The sequence below is a fragment of the Carassius auratus genome, chromosome 35, assembly GCF_003368295.1.
Source record: "Carassius auratus strain Wakin chromosome 35, ASM336829v1, whole genome shotgun sequence".
In the NCBI taxonomy this organism is placed as follows: domain Eukaryota; kingdom Metazoa; phylum Chordata; class Actinopteri; order Cypriniformes; family Cyprinidae; genus Carassius; species Carassius auratus.
The window spans coordinates 5,701,088-5,721,155 of NC_039277.1; the positions used below are offsets into that span (position 1 = coordinate 5,701,088).

Below are 20,068 nucleotides of genomic sequence, written 5' to 3' on the forward strand. Positions count from 1 at the left end.
CCTCCACCTCAATTACAGTGCTGTCAAGCAATTCATGGCGTCCAAAATAAAAGTTTTTGTACACATAATATATTTGTGTGTGTACTGTGTATATTTATTATTTATATATAAATACAAACAAATGTATGTAGCAAAATACTGACATTAATTCTACAGTATAATACAAATGATTGAAATCATATTTGATGTCAGTCCCTTATTTATCTGTGTTCTGATAAGGTGGTCCCTCTCAGAGACTACATTCAAAGGTTTGTTACGTCAACCAAAAACACTTTGTTTTCTACTAGATTAAATATTTATTCTGTCCTGAAATACAATTGGTTATTTGTTTGCTGACGTGCTAACCAGTCTTGGCGAACCATCGTGGCTTTTGTATTCCAATCATCCTTCATGTAGGCAAGCTTCTGGATTATAACACTACAGGACAATAAAACTGAACTAATAAAGGTGATCAACTCTTCTTACCATAAACAGAATCAAATACAAGTTACTTTTGCCTATAAAGAGAATAAGAATGGTAGTTTTGTCTAGTTGTTGAAACTGTCTGCTCCGTTTCCATTTTGGAATCATTCACAATAAGGCCAGAAAGTAAATAGGGTGCATTTGCCCTGAATATGACCCAACTAACTGAGAAAACGAGTACAGGAAGAAGCTGTGGGAAGCCTTTTCATTTGAGCAGAATTAGCTGCACTGAGGCTCCTCTATGGATGTCACACATTCTCAATACTCTAATCTGATGTGCTCACTAAAGTTTACAGAGTGCTTGCTGAATTTCCTGTAGTACTACTTACCATATGAATCATACCTTTTCAAATACAGAATGATCTATTCCATTACAGTACCTGTAAATAATTAACATGATGTGATGTTAGAGAGTGTACCTTGGGAATGATATGATCCTGTCTCTGCTGACAGGAGGGCTGAAATACAAACTGGCCTGTGAAAGACACTACCAGATAATCTGTTTACTCTGTACATTAACATCAACCTGAACTTCTTTGTATAGCATACTATAAGTGTATACTAAACATAGTAATATATACAGCAGAGCCGTAATAACTTCCTTGTGGCTTTGCTGGATATAATATTTATTTAGACATGCTAGTTTTCTATAGGTATAGTCATTTACTTCATGCAGAAGACTGGAGAAAATACTGAAGGTTAAAATATTAGAGGTTAATTCCTCTATAAACTCAAGAGGAATCGCATGGAAACACAACATTGTGCTGTGCCAGAACCCGCGATCACGTGGTGCAAGAGATACACCGCGCGACCTTTCATGGCTGTTGTTATGGGCGCGTGCATCACTGATTCAATTCAATTCAAGTTTATTTGTATAGCGCTTTTTACAATACAAATCGTTACAAAGCAACTTTACAGAAAATTATGTTTCTACAATATTTAGTTATAGCTTATAAGTGGTGACTGTCAGTTTGTGCACGTATGACAGGATTTGTAGAAAAATTTATTATATATTTATACAAGTCGTAGTCAGCTAGATGATGAACATTATTAATATTATTAATAATTAATATATGATTCAGTCACACTTGTAGCAATATTTGTTAGTTCTGTTTGTTGATTCAGGGTCAGCATCATCTCTTCTCAGGTGTTCTGGAACCAGACTGGAGCTTGTGTAAATCCTAGTTACCACAGGAAGTAAATCCCGTGGCAAAACATAGAAACAAAATAGAGACATCATTAGCATAGCAGCTGTTCCAACAAAGTAGAATTAATTATTTTAACCCAAGCTAAAGAATATGAATGCACATTTGATCAGATACAACTACACTCACAGTTTAAGATACATTATTTGAATGCTTGGCGAAAGAGATGCGTTTTTAATCTAGATACAGAGAGAGTGTGTCTGAACCCCGAACATTATCAGGAAGGCTATTCCAGAGTTTGGGAGCCAAATGTCAAAAACCTCTACCTCCTTTGGTGGACTTTGCTATCCTAGGAACTACCAAAAGTCCAGCGTTTTGTGACCTTAGGGAGCGTGATGGATTGTAGCGTGGTATAAGGCTTGTTGTATGCAGGAGCTAAACCATTTATGGCCTTATAGGTAAGCAATGATAATTTGTAACTGATACAGAACTTAATAGGTAGTCAGTGCAGAGACTGTAAAATTGGGGTAATATGATCATATTTTCTTGACCTGGTAAGGACTCTAGCTGCTGCATTTTGGACTACCTGTAGCTTGTTTATTGACGAAGCAGGACAACCACCTAGAAGTGCATTACAATAGTCCAGTCTAGAGGTCATGAATGCATGAACTAGCTTTTCTGCATCAGAAACAGATAACATGTTTCGTAACTTGGTAATGTTTCTAAGATGGAAGAATGCAGTTTTTGTAACATTGGAAATATGATTTTCAAAAGGCAAATTGCTGTCTAATATGACACCCAGATTTCTGACTGTAGAGGAAGTAACAGTACATCCATCTAGTTGCAGACTGTAATCTACAAGATTCTGTGTAGTGTTTTTTGGTCCAATAATTAGTATCTCTGTCTTATCCGAATTTAATTGGAGAAAATTATTGGTCATCCAATCTTTTACATTTTTAACAAACTCTGTTAGCTTAGATAATTGAGAAGTTTCATCTGGTCTCATTGAGATATATAGCTGAGTATCATCAGCATAACAGTTGAAGCTAATTCTGTATTTTCTAATAATACTACCAAGGGGCAACATGTATATTGAAAATAGAAGGGGACCTAGAACGGATCCTTGTGGTACTCCATATTTTACTGATGATAAATGAGATGACTTCCCATTTAAGTAAACAAAATGGTAGCGATCGGACAGGTAGGATCTAAACCATCTTACAGGTTTACATCAATAATAATAGAATATATATACGTAGATCAGTGGCCTGCATACGTTTTCATCATAAATCCTGAAACACTGAAGTTATGTCAAACGTATTTTGACATTAAAAAAAAAATTATGGGAGTAATTACACCTTGGAAAAATACATTTAAATTTTTTTTTTTTTAAGTCAGTTTGAGTGTGTGACTGTGGGTGTGTCAGGTGTTAAATGCATGCTGTGTAATATTTGTGTGTCCAGGTGAAGTACTACGTGTTAAAGTCATATCTCTGCTGTGATATTTGAAAGGATAGACACTGAGAACGACAAAAACAAACCTTCTAATGATTACAAATTACATGCCGCAAACTGTAACGTAATCTATTAAATTATACATGTTACGTAATGCAAATAGACTACTTTTTGATTACTTTTAGATTGCTTTTGACCTAATTTATTCACCACACAATAGGAGTTTTGTACCCAGTTGATATAGAAATACAGAGAAAGAAAATATATTCGATTCTTTATAATGAACAACATTAATTGATTGTCAGGGTTTCCCAAACTGGGGTTTGTGAAGGAATAACAGGAGGTTTGTGAGCTGATGAAAAGTTAATTAAGTAGGCTAAATCATAAAAATATATTTTTTTTAATTATAATTAAAAACAAATAAAGAAAAAAATAAAATACTTTTAAAATTAAAACACTACTTTCACATTAAATATATAAATATTTTACAGAACATATTTATCACTGCAATAACGATTCAATCCTAAAATCCTAAATATGTATTTTATTTAAATTCAGACAGCATGTTGTTTTTAGTAATTCGGGACAGTCAGGCAGTGTAGTATGTATTTGATCTAGCGGTGGTGCATCAGCCTGAATGACCGCAGGGTGGCAGCACATCACCTCCAGGTTTTTGGGAAGCGAGAGTGCTGTGTCATGCCAAGCATGTTAGATTGTGCTCCTCATGTGTGGTGCTTCAGAGATGGTTTTCACATTTTAAAATAAGAATAATTTTTAAACCAACTGATTTTTGTGTGTATATATAAATACTTTTCTTAAAATAATTATCTAAGTATATTTGTATGTCTATGCTTTATTATTATTATTATTATTATTTTTTTTTTTAGATGAAGAAACACTGTATTCCAGTAATGGGAATCTAATCATTGCAACTTTCCCGGTAATGGGAAAAATCATTAAAAAGGATTTACAGAAATCACATCCAGATGTATTACAGTAATGAGAATAAGGGAAATGTGTTTAACTTTCATTGCAATAAGGTCAGAACACAAAACAAAAAAAAGTCCTAACATAGGCCTTTTCTTCATGCATAATGTAGTGTGAGCTTTGTAAAATGTAAAATGTGACCTTACTGGGGTTCACCTGACCATCTTATATCAGAGTGACACATCACATTTGTCCTTGTGAATGATTTGGACTCTGAATCCAATTTGTTGTCAGGACTCCAAAGCTTAAAACCACTGTGTACCATCCTGAAGAAAGAGATTAAACTGAGTGGCTTCCTCGTCTGTCTCTGCGGTGTGTCCTTCCCTGCTGCTCATGACAGTCACAAGGTCCTCCACCGCTCGCCCTCCTGTAACATTCATCTGTTTATTTCTGTATGTTTTTTATTTATTCAGAACAAATAAACTCGTTCAATAGTCTCTAGTCACAGTGGTCACAGCTGTGGCATAAACCACTACATACTTTAGTCTCTTTGAGACAAAAACTGTCTTTTTAGTGACAGACGTATAATTTTCCCCCTGCCAAACGTGTGATTACACCCAAGTCATGTACTGTACCCTCCTTTTATTAATTTCCATCAGCTTTACAGGCCCACTCAGTAAACTCCAGTCTCACAAGAGCAAAAACATCCCACATTCCTCATTAACACCCATAATGGTGAGAGAAATACGATTTGTGTTTGGTTCCCAGCAAAGCATGTGCTGAAGACATATAAGAAATATAAATGTATATCTTTTAAAGGAACATTCGCACCTGTCCTGTCGCGATCAACTGAACCGGCTGAGGTTTATATGAATTTACAATAAATCTTAAAACTCTTTTACTTTATTAAGGAAATAATTTATTTTTTATTTTGTTTGTTTTTCGGAAATTGCACTTTTTGTTTAGTTTTGGACTCATCTTGCCTAAAATGTGGAGTGGGCACAGCTGAAAAAAAAATGTAAAAATTCCTTTTTAATTTTCAGATTAATTCAAAATGCTTCCTTGGTACACAAACCGTTATTTCATCAGTTCTGTAGGATGTTTTGTCCTGGTACTCTAGAATTAGTGGCGTGATAAACAATAGGCTGTGCAAGCACTGACAACAAATAAAGGGTCATCCGGGTTTGGCCACTAACTGATCCATTATGCGAGATTCATCCAGCCTCATTTCTCCCTTCATCTTCTCTTCCGTCCATCTTTCACTCTCTCAGTTCTCTTCACTACAAACGCTCTGCAGACATAAATCAGTTGAAGAATCATTTAATTGCACATTTAATTAGCATGTTGATTGTTGTGATGCAATGCACCATAAATGAAAGCAGCGTTGAGCTTCTGCTGTTGCTGGAGTGGACTAAGACAGACTGAGAAGACATTTCCTAGAATCTGATATCCAGGGACAATTAGGCAGGAAGAGACAATTTCCTCATGGATTACATGCAATGCATCAGCCTGTGGCATGTGCCATTGAATTAGAGTGACAGCACTCAATACATGCATGCAATGATTTATCATGGAGACAATGGCCCCTCACTACAGTGACCTTAGCTGTCCCAAGTTACTGCTGTTAACATTTAATGTGGCTAATAAAGCTTTAAAACATGCATATATTGGAATGTGTTTCAGTGACCATATTTATGACGTCTTGCATTAGCGCTCAATGCTGGAAGCAAATAATACAAGGATATATTTTCAACTGCAGACACTGCACCTATACCATGTTAAAAAGAAATATATAAATAATGATGTTACTGTAGAGAACAGGCAAATAAGTTTGGATTTATGAATCACATCAGTTATTACTATTACTGTACATTACCACCAAATAATTCCTTAAATGGTGTTCAACCAACAGTATTCAACTATTCATAGGGTAATGCATTTTAAACACAAATCAAAAGAAAACAAATTAGAAAGTGAAGCCTTATTTAAGAGGCATTAATGCTTTTGCATTATGACATTATTTACATTACAATTTTACAATAAAATATTGGCCCCAGTTCCCATCACTGTATCTTATCCAGAACATTAGATTTATTTATATTTTTTTTTTTGTCTTTTTTTTTTTTTTTGCTTCTCATTATTCTAAATGTCATTATAAAGTAATATGGCTTGTTTTATGATGTTATAGTAAAAATACTACATGATCTTTTTTTGCATAAGAGTTGTGAAAATTCTGGAAGGTGTTTTAAGTCTCATGAAAATGTCACTGTGCAAAAAGCCTTAAAGGAGAGTCCAAACAGCTGATAAAAACATCACAATAATCCACAGCACTCCAGTCCATCAGTTAAAATCTTGTGGAGTGGAAAACTATATATTTGTAAGAAACAAATGTAAGGTGTTTTAACTTTAAACATAAATTCTGTCCATAATCCACAATAACACATCCTCCGGTTCAAAAAAAGTCTATCCCCTGTTGTCCTCTCACATCAAAATCTACTGACATGTTTGTTTAGAAATGTTTGGGGCTGTTTTTGCAAGTGAAGGATGCTTGAATTGTGCATACTTCTCTCCTGATTCAGATGAGATGAGTTCTTCACTGGAGAAAGCAAAAATATGGATAGAGACAGTGTATTTTAGCCAGATGCAACCGCTTAAAAAGTTTAGGACTTTTGTGAAAATATGAGATTTTTGCAATATTTTTCTCATCTGTTTTTAACTCTCATTCTGGTGGCACCCATTCACTGCACAGGTTCCAATGAAGGAACAAACTCATCTTGTGACATCTTGTGGTGTTTGGCAGATGAACTATTCCTTTAGTTCCTTAAATTATTTGTATTTTTTTGGGTGACGATATTTGTGGTTGTTAATGCCTATTTAAACATCTGAATAAATATAAAATGTTCTTTTTATGCATTATTGTTGGATTGCATTGTAGAAAATGTTATATTTGAATAAATATGCCTGTATATGTGGGAAAAGTGTCAAACACAAGCAATTATGGGTAATGTTGATGACCAAGAGGTAATGAAGCCTCACTCACCCCAACACAAGAAACAAACCTGCAGCACAAACCACATTTGCATAATTCTTTTTATTCACTATTATTGTTCTGTTATACTTTAGTATTTGTTTTCCTCAATCCTTAAGCCCTTATTTGGGTTTGTTGTACATCATCATAACTGAACAGGAGGAGGATTGGAGCGGGATGGACCTCTTTAGTCTGTCAATCAGCTCTGCATCTTAAAAAGTGATTTCCTTTTTTATTTTATTTTATTTTTTTATTGTCTCACAAAATGGACCTCACATAGTATTTACACATACAGCAGACAATGTCCACTCAAAATGACACCAGAATAGAAAGATTCTGCTCTTGTATAGATTTTATATCTCTCTTTTTTCAGATTCAGACCAAATTTGAGTGAATCCTCTTTTAATGTTTTCGTGCAGAGTTTAGGTTGTTGCGCTGGACGTAAAATGACTCTCTTCACATAAAACTCTTTTCAATAAATACCTTGCAGGAAACAACTGTACAATCGGACACAGTGTTTGACTTTTAAATATATTTTTGGAGCATGTTAGTAAAAATAAAAATATAAGAAAGCAAATCAAACTATAATTTATCAAAAACTCAAAGTAACAAATTCATGCAGATTTAATGTTACTGTATATATATATTTTTTTTTTCTCTCTCTCTCTCTCTTTGTCCATTAAAACCGAAAACGTAACATGATAGACGGACCTTGTTTTTATTTACATTGATATTGGCACTGTTTATTTTTCTCTGAATCTGGAATGAACGTTATGAAACACTTAATGTTCACGTCAGTGTAACACTCTCATGGAAAGAAGGACGTTTTCTCTAAAAACTCTGGATTACATCCTATTTTAGGCAAAAGGAAAACAGAATAAAAAGAAACAAGAAAACAGATTGATTGCTAGGGGTCAGACAGCCAAAAATAAAGTACAGTGTGAATGTGAGTAAAAAAAAGCCATTTGACTTCATATTCAGACTGCGGCAGTTTTCACGTCTGGTGCGAAACCAAATGACATTGTAATTTTTTGTTGTTGTTTTTCTTTCTCTCGAGATACTTTTAACCTTTCATATACATTTATATTTTCATATAAACTCTCTATATCATCTCCGAAAGCAGCATTACTCAAATCAGGCAAATCAAAGACAAAGCTTAAAGGAACAGTCCACCTAAATTGCATTTTATCATCTAGTCACCCTCGTGTCACTTCAAATGTGTATGATGTTATTTCTTCTGTGGAACGTAAAAAGAGATGTTTAGCAGAATGTTCATGCTGCTCCTTTCCACTCAAAGACAATGCATGGCGACCAAGGGCTGTTAAGCAATCCATATAATCTACATTCCAAAATACAGTCATACAATAGATTGTGTGTGAGGACGACAATTCGATTTAAGTCGTTCACAGATTCACAGATAATCGTCTCCACTGCAGCTCAAGTCTCATTCGTGTTTAACCATCCTCAAATATGGCACATCAAGATTTCCATGACAGGTTTGACTTGTATATCATAACCAATTGCAATGCAATAATTGTGGATATGGTTTTAGGACTTAATAGAATACTTATGACTTAATTAGACTTAATAGTATTGTTGAGAGACAGTGTGCTCTTGCTTTTCTAAGCAATCAGAATTACAATCTTTCTTTGGTGGATGACCAAAAATTTGACAACAATTGTTGATTTGAACTATTAGAGGAAACACTCAACATTTCTTCAAATGACATAAAAGTCCCAGTACCCATACTTGCAGTCTTTGCACTTGACCTCTTGTCTATTTGTATATTTCCTGAATTTGACCCAAGTGGTCAAGATCACAAGCATGTGCACAACTTTTGACACAATTACAACATAGTGTCGTTAAAATACAAGTTTAGTTTACAGAGTTTAGTTACACATTTTTTATACTTTGCACATTTAAAATTAACTGTTCATTATTTCATATGTAACAGATGACACAGTTTATACGTTGTAGTGCCTTAAAATTAAGTGATTAAAAAAAAACAGTTTTTCTACCAAATTACATGTTATATTTAATTAACTTGCACTGGAAAGTTTTTCTTTTTTAACGTTTTTGTGAGGTTTTCCTCACTTTTGTGATTTCTTGAACATAATGAATGATGGGAAATGCTTAGCCTCAAATACTGCTCTGAAGTGTTTTTTAAAAAGTGTGTATTTAATGTGCATCGAGGCCACTGAGTTTTGGCATTTTTGCGACCTGTATTCTTGTGCAGTTACTTCCTGTGATGTGCACCTAATCTCAAGTGGTCAAGACCGCAAGTGTATGTATTGGGACAGACCCAAAGACTCATTCTTTTCTTCCCTTGTAACTGTAATTGTGTTGAATGTGCACTTGTAGTGTACTTTAATTCTTAAAATTATACTTTTTTTTATGTACTTGCAGGTAATATAAATGAAATTAAATAAAACTATTTGTACTTAAAGGGATAGTTCACCTTCAGTTGATGGTTCCCATAGTTTTCCCCCCATACTATGGAAATCAATGGCGGACAGCATCTGAAAGTGAACTATCCCTTTTAAGAGAGTACACTTTCATGACTATATTTCTTAACACAATGAAGCACACTTTTAAAAAGTGATTTGTGTCAAACTAAAATTTTTAATACATTTAAAAAAAAAAGTAAAAAATATTATGTGATATTAAAGTGATTTGATATTAAAGTGATTTGTGTCAAACAAATTTTTTTAATACATTTAAAAAAAAAGTAAAAAATATTATACATTTTAAATCATTGTTTCATTTTCGTTCACACTTTAAAGAAGTAGACCCGTTGTAATGTGTTGTAAAGAACTTGATTATAATTTGAACTGTAGTGTGTGAGTGTATCTTCACCAACTGTGATGCACCAAATTGGAATATGTGCATGAGGCTTTAAAATGTATTCCTTAATAATAAGAGCACAACGTAAATATTGTTACTTTTATGGTGTTTCTTCACTGTCATTGTATGCAAAAGAGACGCATGAACATTCTGCTAAACATCTCCTTTTGTGTTCCACAGAAGAAAGACAGTCATACAGGTTTGAAATGACATGAACAGATGAGCACATTTTGGGGTAGGAATTCCTGCTGTCTGTCAGAGAAGAGAGGAGCAGTGAGATCTGTTTCCAGTGTTTCCATGTCAAACATGTGCTTGACGGCTGATCCTGAAGTCCGTTGTGTGTGAACAAACGTTAGGATGGTGTGTGTGTGTTGTCTACATATGTTCAGTGCAAACACATTAATACCAACCTTGTAAAATCCTCTTTGACCTTTATGTTTTTGACATTGATAAATCTAGCAGGATGGCAGCATGTAGCCCTTTCCTCTGGGCCTCATCTGAGTTTCGACAAGCGTTTTCGAGGGCACTCAGATCAATCGACAGCCGTGCCTGGCGCCCCTCTCCCCGTCCCCTCGTCCTAGCACAGCCCGATGTACTTGAGATTGTTTTGGATGATCACGTCCGTCACCGCGTCAAACACAAACTGGATGTTGCTGGTGTCAGTGGCGCAAGTGAAGTGCGAGTAGATTTCCTTGGTCTCCTTGTTGCGGTTGAGGTCCTCAAACTGCCTTTGCACGTACACGGCCGCCTCCTCGTAGGTGTTCTGCCCCTTGTAGTCAGCGAAGCAGACGGTCAGCGGAATACGCTTGATCTTCTCGGCCAGCAGGTCCTTCTTGTTGAGGAAGAGGATGAGCGAGGTATTTGTGAACCAGTTGTTGTTGCAGATGGAATCGAACAGACGCAGGCTCTCCGCCATACGGCTCTGTGAGGAAACCAAAGACAAGAAATGGTTAGCTGAAGCGCTAACAAAGGACCAGGCTCCCTCGAGTGGAAAACCTCTGGAGCCGATAAAATCAGTGAGCGGCCTTTAACCTTGAAGAGAGCAAACAGGGTAACATGTTTAGCTCCAAGAGACACTCTAGATCTAGACGATGGGCTGAATGTCAATAGAGATGACCCAGTGTGAGGACAGCAAATCACTACCAGCTGGGGACAGACAATGTGCTTTAACTCCTACAAACTCGCCATTTACTATTGCATACTCAGGGTTTTTTGGTTAAGTATGGTTCCAATCATCAGTTTAGTTAAATCAGGCCATAACAGGAACCGCTGAAAATAATTGTCCCTTTTCTGTAAATAATAAAACGCATAATAACCTTCCAAACTTAAAAAAAAAAATCCAAAAATAAGATTAAAAGCCAAACACAACAAAATCCCTGCAGGAGAAACAACGAGCAAAAGCAGCTCACAGGATCATGTCAGTTTTAGCAAGCATCATATGGCCAAGCGAGGTTATTAACCTCTATTTCTCCAGCTCTGCTGAGTCCCTATCTAATTCAATTAGTCACCTGCCCATGTTCAATTACCTTGCTGTGTTTGCCAGCGTAATGCCCATAAAACAAAGGCCGAGGACAGGATGTAAATAACACCCGTGAAATGCGCAGAACAATTTCCCTGGCGACATCAGCTGAGTCTTTTACGATACCATCATTCATCCAAGTAATGCATTTTAATCTCAGAAAATGTGCTTTCTGCAAATATTTCAATGGTTACAGTGTTTACTAAACATAATTTACTGTATAATGTATTTTAGCTGCATAGGTTAGACTATAAGACCACAATTAAAGAAGGCACATCAAAGTCAATTTATCACATATATACTTTATTTTAAAATCGATTTAGATAGTTATCGATTATTCAGTATATAGTGTTGTGTGTGCTCCCCTCCCACAGCGTGAGCTGCAGTGGCTTCATGCACGTGGTTGGGACGAGCAGCTTGTGACTGAGGGAGGAATCTGATATGAAGACTGGGCCGCTGTTTGAAAGGTTACACAAAACATCATCGTGCTTTAAGCAAATCACAAGATCATCTACCAGAGTGAGAGTGGGTTTCACAGAGACATTAATAAAATCAGTGGAGTATGTGAAAACGATGAAGGAAGAGTCGCTGTGATTAAGAAAAATATAGACCTCGTCACTGAGGCTCTTCCAGAATGTTAGTCTCCTCCTTTAGCCCCAAGGTTATTCCTGCTGGTCCTGGAGCAACGTTCCCATCCACCAGATAGATATGAGGGGTCGTTTTTAGATTTGAGGTTTAAAGTGGTTTTTAAACTGCCTCGTTATGGACTTCTTTCTAAAAAACTAAATAATGACTACATATTTTTATGTGTAAATACAAATGTATACTGTACACTGAAAAAAAATGGTATTGAAATTTTTTTTTTAGAGGTGTTGAAACATTAACAGTAATTTTTGTAAAATCGTGATACATTTTCCAATATACTGCAATATATTTTTGTTTCATAAGGGAACACTGACAGTTCTACAAAATACATTTCGTCAAATGTTTAATTTCTTTCTTTCAAATTTTTCACGTTCTTCCTTGCGCCCTCATGAGGCCCTGTGAATTTTAGCATTGAACCGAATATGTTTAAGACTTCTCTTTGACTGGAATGTCGTTCTAAGACCAAGAAAGAATGTTGTGTAATTTTATAGGTTGTTTTGGTCACACAGGAAGTGCAGGAAGTGACCTAAATGGGCAGATATATCTAATAGTATGAGTAAACCTCCATGACATTCAAATGTAATCTTTGAAAAATGACACACACAAATTTGATTATAAAAAAAAAAAAAACTCTCACATAAACACACACAAACATTTATTCATAACAGCTAGCCAGCTGCAATTTTCGCCGAGGCCCAAGTGTGTACTCATATTCCTACAGAGAGGTCTTCCAATGGCCTTGAATTGGGCTTTCTGAAATCAGGTCACACCATCAGCCAAACGTCTCTGCAGATCTTAAAGTGTCCATTAAGCAATTGGGCAGCCCAGGAGACAGGGTGGAAGTGCTTTGTTGAAGCTCAGGGTGTTTCCAACTACAGCCTTCGCCAGAGCTAAGTGTGGTAGAGAGAAGCAGAAGAGAGAGAGAAAGAGAGGGAAAAAAGAGAAAAGGAGGCAGGAAGCCAGAGGCAGAGGATGCCACACTGAGACACAACGCACAGCGTGACGCCCGGCTTCTCCCTGCGCACTCCAGACACAAGCCTTCATTACGCTTAAATATTAATAAGGACGTTCAACAGTGTATTAATGCTTTGTTTCCTGTAAATAAGAACTATTGGATTGAGACGTCTCGCTCTAGAAAATCCATTTCATTGAAGCTGAGAGAAAATGACTCTTGTCTAGTCTTTTAATAGCCCCAGCAGCAATAAGAGAGAGCTATAAAGTATATTTACACCTTACCTGCTCATAACTGCCATGCTTTGTCTCACATTTGTCTCTCATTTTCTTTATTCCCCTCTCCTCACATTACCTTTGTTGAAGATAAGAGATTATACGAAGATTATCTGTATTAGAACTTAGAAATACACCTAGTTTTCACTTCTTTTCGTTAAATTATTATTGAAACTGCAACCAGGGCTTATAAGAAAAACGTTGCTGGCACAATATTACTGCGAAATGATAATACGTTGCTTGTGGCATGTTTAGCATTTTTTTGTTCTTAGGGAAATGCCCAGTGAGTGGAGCTAAACACGCATTCAGTTTTATCCGAAACAGATGAACGAGAACCTATCAATGTTTTATTACTTTGGTTGTTTTTACAACAGTTTGGAAATGAAATATTGGTGAGTGGCACTTGGGTGGTTATGCAAATCTTCCCACACAGTGACGTAGAGATGTGGGGGCATGTTTAAACAAGGCATTAGGAAGGCAAGGCTGATTTTCATAAAGAATATCTCTTTGGGTTTGATACTTTAATCTTTGCGACTTTACGGATCTTCTGTATGCACGAACAACTTCTAATACTCCAAAGACAAAGGTAAACATGAAATCTATCATATGACCCCTTTAATAGACTGCATGATTAATACAATATCGCTGATATTGATCAGGATGAAACTATGTATAACACATACTGTGACAGTGACTGTAAATTGCGCGTTTTTGGTATGGGAGTGGTATACTTCGAGGCTTTGTGATATTTTTGATTGGCCATTGGGCTGGTTTTGCAAAACAGGCCTGGCAACCCTTGTTAACGTTTTCATAACATATGAATAAAAGTTGCAGGAAGCACAGAGCTGACTCTCAAGCTATAGTTTGTCTCAATACTCTCACAATCTGGTTGACAACTGTAAATGTTCACAATTGCTTTGATGTGAGTCAGTTCAGCTAATGTGGCTAATATGGTTAGCTTCAAAGCTTCACTGAATGCAGAGAGGCTAAGCTGCCCGGGTTGCTATGGATTTTTATTCCCTGACATCCATGTTCATCAGTAATGAGTCAGTGACTGTCTAGCTTACTTGTCATCCTTTAACATTACTGGAAACGGCTGCAGATTAATGCAGTACGATGTATCAAAATACAAATATAGAATTACATTTTTTTCTTTTTCAGAACAAAATGAGAGAGGTACTTGTTTGTATTGTGGGTGCCCAGATATTGCTAGCGGTTGCTAATGTGATATAAATGCGGTTGTTAGCATGTTGCTACAATATGCAGTTGCTAGGGTTTTGTTGTTACACAGTTGCTGGGGTGTCAGGTATCTTTTTTCAAAATTTAAAGCTGGTATTAAAATGTGTTTTAGTCGATCAGGTCACGTTTAAACCTGGTGTTTTAATCCATCTCTTTTGCTCTCTTAAAACCACTTTCCCAAACACTTTAAAGGCAGATATAGTCATGTATGTTAATGGGCTTTTTAGGATTTATCGATCTAATATTAGCGAAATAAGTTTGTGTAATTTACATATGAACGTGAAAGGAGACAACAGAAAACAATGCAGAGAGCATGAGCTTTCATTTCTGCTCTGATAGCTGAAAAACTACACTGAATGCTGTGCGTTTGTGTTAAAATCAGGAATGGTAAGAGAATATTGTGCTTTTTACATATATGTTTAATCCCATCTGGTTAGCGTACTTCAACAACATATCCTGTAATGTTAAAGAATAATGTCTGGTTGTTTGAACACATTCAACCGCAGAAGTGTTGACACTACCAAAGCAATCCAGTCGAACAAGTTTTCGATAGTGCCGTGCAGAATATTTACAAACTGTAGTCCATTGCTGATTACAAATTACATTACAAAAATTGTAGTTAGTAACAATCTGTTTACACATTTGATTACTTTTGACTTAATTTGTTTATCCAATTGATTTAAATGAACCATATTGACAAAAAGACGAAGAAAATATTTTCCATTCATTAAACATTACATTATGTCAAGTTTATTGCTTATTATGTATAATTTATTGCTAGTGTGTGAACAATTTGTAATCATGTCTTCAATAAAAAGTTACTGTAGTCTGATTACAAGTATTTTATGTGATATATTCTAATTACAAGTACTTAGTTTTTGGAATCTGATTATGTAATACAGATTACATGTAATAAATTATACCGAGCAGTTTTCGACTCTGAAAGTGGTTGAAAGCAGACAAATATTTCAGGCCCTATTTACACCTGTATTTAGTGCTGCCCACTTGTGATCTACACATCTACAAAAATTTGTCTTAATACAAAGTATAAACTTACTTAGTAGATATTTTGAAGAACACTGGGAACTAGACAATGCTTTGTTTTTCATTATATGGACAAAAAACACTGAGACTTATTTCATAACATCTTTTGTGTTCAGAAGAAAAAAGTCACTCATACAGATTTGGAACGACAAGAGTGTGAATAAATGATTGCGTTACTTTTAATTTTCAGTGCTGTCTGGTCAGAAATCAGAGAAGGAAATCAACTAATGTGCTTCAGTGGCTGATGTCAGTCATAAAGTGGGAGACTGCAGAAGTCCTCCATCAGTAAACTTCCTCAAAGCCAAATATATCCTTCCATGTTGCCCAAGCATCCCTCCCATGATAACCCATTTCTTGAGTCTCTCTCCAACTCCTCCCAGCCAACTGGCACCAGTGTTCTGTTGCTTCAACGGACTATTGTGCAATGCAGTTCCTTCCGCTATCGTTCTCACACTTCTATCCTCTCTCCAGTTGCCGAGCACCATGTAACCCTCCAACACCCCCCCCCCCCCCCCCCCCACCACCCAAACCCCCTCCTCCCAGTCACAGCTCATTGTCAACAGCCCAGGATTAGAAGCGTTTGACTGCTCTGTTGCTTGGCAACAGTTGCCATGGAAACCTTTTTTTTTAGGGAGGGTTGGGTCAAAAAAAGGAACCTGGAAAGGGATGTTGAAGGGGGAAAAGAAGATAAAACACGCCATGCCAGGAAACTGACAACTGTTGCTTGAAGTCCCCAACAGAATTAGATGACTGCGCATTGCAACCAAAAAGTTACAGCTGAGGCGATGAATTACTGGAAAGCTTTTGCACCAGATGTGCAGGAATACGCTTTCTCTTAATAAGGGACTGTGGGACTACAGATAATAGGACAAATTGTTAAATTGCTTTAATTAGCTAAAAGAAAAAAAGAAGTGGTAGCATGGTGAAAATCATTATTGGTGGGACTGGTAACAATTTTGTTTAGGGACCTTTTCTGACTATGAACTAGCTGCTTATTAGCATGCATATTACTAATATATTGGCTGTTTATTCATACTTATATAGCACATATTAATGCCTTTTTCTGCATGACCATATTTTAGATCCCTTAATCCTTCCTTGTTCCTAAGCTTAAAGGGGGGGTGAAATGCTAGTTTTCACTCAATATCCTGTTAATCTTGAGTACCTATAGAGTAGTACTGCATCCTTCATAACTCCAAAAAGTCTTTAGTTTTATTATATTCATAAGAGAAAGATAGTCTGTACCGATTTTTCCCGGAAAAACACGACCGGCTGGAGGCGTGGCGTGTGGGCGGAGCTAAAGAATCACGAGCGCCAGTAGGCTTTTGCGTTGAGAGCGTTTGGAAGCTGAGGAAAAAAAACAACCAAAACAAACCATGGCTAACAGTCAGATTCAGACGTATATTTATGATCCAGAATCAGATCCAGAGGCTGAAATTTAACAAGAGCAGCCTCAGCAACGACGTCTCTATGTGGTTTGTACTGAAACTGTATATATTTGCTTAGCGGTTTTGGAAAATGACTAAGTTCCACTTTGTCGTCTTTTTTTTTTTTTAAGCTGTACATGTGGAAAGTGCAGTTTGATGACAACATTGCATGTTGTTTACCTGATGTGCTTACACGCCGATAGCTAAGTTAACAACACAGAGATATTTGAAGCAGTTTTACTCACCGCCTGCGGTTCCAAAACACGATCGTGACCCTTTTTCGTTGGGATTGCATCATCCTTAAGAAATAAACGATACGCAAATCCGGCGTCAAACTGGGCCTTGTTTTTAAAACAAGCATCTTCAAAATGCAGGGAACAAACAAAAACACTTGCACAACTCCGTTGATGCTCTGTAAAAATAAACTCCATCCACTGGTCCCTTAATGCTGTTTTTTTTGGTAATCTGTGCAGGGTTGTCTTGCCCTGGCAACCAAAAACACACTTCTTTTGTGACATTTCGCGACGCTCTCGCTCTGATCAGTGAATGTCTGTTGTGCTCTCAGTGCTCTGCTATACGGGAGCGCGTGCTCTTCAGGCAGAAGTGCCCTCAGGACCCATATAAGGAAATTCAGCTCCATCTAACGTCACACAGAGCCATACTCGAAAAAAACTTTCTGAAACTTGTGACAAACCGGAAAAATTAAGTTGTACGTTTGAAGGAGTATTTCTGTTCCAAAAATACTCCTTCAAACGTACAACTTAATTTTTGAAACTTTGTCCATGTTTAGCATGGGAATCCAACTCTTTAACAGTGTAAAAAACTCAGTATGCATGAAATAGCATTTCACTCCCCCTTTAAAATCTTCCTTACTAACTATTCATAAACAGCAAATTACGGGGTTATTTTGTCAAAAGTCATAGTTAATAGTTAGAACTGGTCTCCAAGCTAAAGTGTAGCCATGCTTTTAATGCTGTAACTGAAATGTTTCCTAGATTTCTGGTGAACCACCCTATATGAATTATCATTCCACTTAAGCCTGAATCAAACTGTATTTTACAAAGCTCTCGACAGCTGGAAATGCATAGATACACAGATAATTCATTATCTGGAGAAGGTACCGAGTGTTTACTGTGTTCTAGAAAAACTTGAAAAGCCTTACAAATGTGTTTCCAGAAACATCATGTATCTATTGTTTTTTAATTATTATTATTATCATTATATAACTTAATATATAGCCACTCTTTGTCATAAATTCCTGCAACTGCTTCAGAGTTGCTGTAGGACTCTTGGTCGCCTCTCTGAGCAGTTTCCTCCGGCTCTTTCATCAGTTTGGAGCAAAGTCCTGATCCAGGGATAGACTTCACTGTGCTTCTAGGCATTGATAAAGCCTTTGAATGTTTTTGTATCCATCTCCACAACTTTATCCCTGAGATCTTCTGACAGTGCCCTGCCACCCATAGTTGATTGTTTGCTTCAGTTGCACTACCAAGGGCTGAAATGCTCCAGAAAAGCTCTTTTCATACTGAGCTAATCCAAATGAGCACAGCTGACCACAGTTGAAAGTCAAATGGATTTGTGGGCCATTGAGAAGGTGATTAGCTACACCTGACTGAGTTTACAAATCATTTTTAGGAGGGGGGTGATCCTTTTTTCCAATTGTGATTCTGTATTTTTTTTTTCAGCTGTGTCCACCATGATATGTGTTAATTATCAGTTAATTATCACACACACATTTATTCACCATTATTCTTCTCAAGAGCAAGTTTCCTCAAGCTTAGACTCTTCATCATCAAGGGATTCTTTGTAGAGGTAAGAAAAATTTTCGTATTTGGTATTAGAAACTTTCAAAAAGTATTTTGTGATCATTTGTGGACGGTTGAGGGGCATTTTACACATACACAGAAAACTGCCTCACGAATGCCGGTGTGAGCCACACCCAAGTCAGCTAGTTTTAGCTTTATGGTTTCTCTTGTTAGATTTATTGTGAGTGGAATCTCTTTTAATTAATCATTCATGCTGTTCACCCAATTTCTCTCTTGCTGAAAATGAACAGAACTCAATATGCCATTTATACAATAAGACATTTACATCATCTCTGACGAGTATGTTTTTTTTCTTTTTTTTTTTTTTTCTTTTTTGCTTTCTAACCAACATTAGCTTGCTATACTCATTATGTGTATAAATAACAAAGGTGTCTTTATTTCCACTCTTGTGGATTTCAATGGAGGATTCCCCTGAAGCGATTGTGTCAGTTATTGACGTGACAGGAGATAAACGAGAGGCTTCATCCCATCATTGTATGCTGATGAAAAAATGTAAATAAAAATGATTTGTATTTAAGATTCTGCCAAATACTACATTAAAAAATACATAAATAAAAGTACAAACTTGATTAATCACTGAACTTTTAAATTACTATATTTTGATTGTTTAGTTTTTAAATTTGACTTTTCAGCAGGTTGAATAAATTCTGTTTATTCTCTAAACAATATGTGAGTTTGCTGTGTTTTTATTACATACAAGGTCTGATTAAAAATAACACACAAAAAACACTCTTGACAAAAAATTGTGTAACTTTAAAGCAGTGTGTAAAAAAATTCAACACACTTTCTGTGTTAGCAGGAATAACACATTGGTTGAGTTAAAAGAAACACAAAGTGTGTTGTCCTTAACTAGACACAGAGGTGTGTTAAGAAACAACATTGGTTGTGATATTTTCAACACAACCTTTTTAAGAGTATATTAAATTAAATTAAATTAAATATATATAGAGAGAGAGAAGGGGAGAGAGAGAGAGAGACTTAGTGAGCAATGAGACCAGATTAATATATGATTTTAGTTAATACATGACATATATATATATATATATATATATATATATATATATATATATATATATATATATATATATATATATATATATATATATAATTATTTTTTTTAAGTCTTAATCTGAAAAACAATTGTGTGGCTTAAAGGGTTACTCCACCCCAAAATGAAAATTGTCATTAATCACTTACCCCCATGTCGTTCCAAACTCGTAAAAGCTTTTTTTCATCTTCAGAACACAATTTAAGATATTTTGGATGAAACCCGGGAGGCCT

The 20,068-nt window shown here is 36.1% G+C and overlaps 1 protein-coding gene across 1 annotated transcript in view; it reads right to left on the reverse strand.

The window, feature by feature from the left end:
- Positions 1-7,060: 7,060 nt before the first annotated feature.
- Positions 7,061-20,068, reverse strand: part of LOC113054141 (guanine nucleotide binding protein (G protein), alpha z polypeptide) — a 43,584-nt gene continuing 30,576 nt past the window's right edge. The window contains exon 3 of the mRNA XM_026219490.1: positions 7,061-10,782. Coding sequence (XP_026075275.1) covers positions 10,438-10,782 — 345 coding nt within the window. The 3' untranslated portion in view covers positions 7,061-10,437. The remainder of the gene's footprint in view (positions 10,783-20,068) is intronic.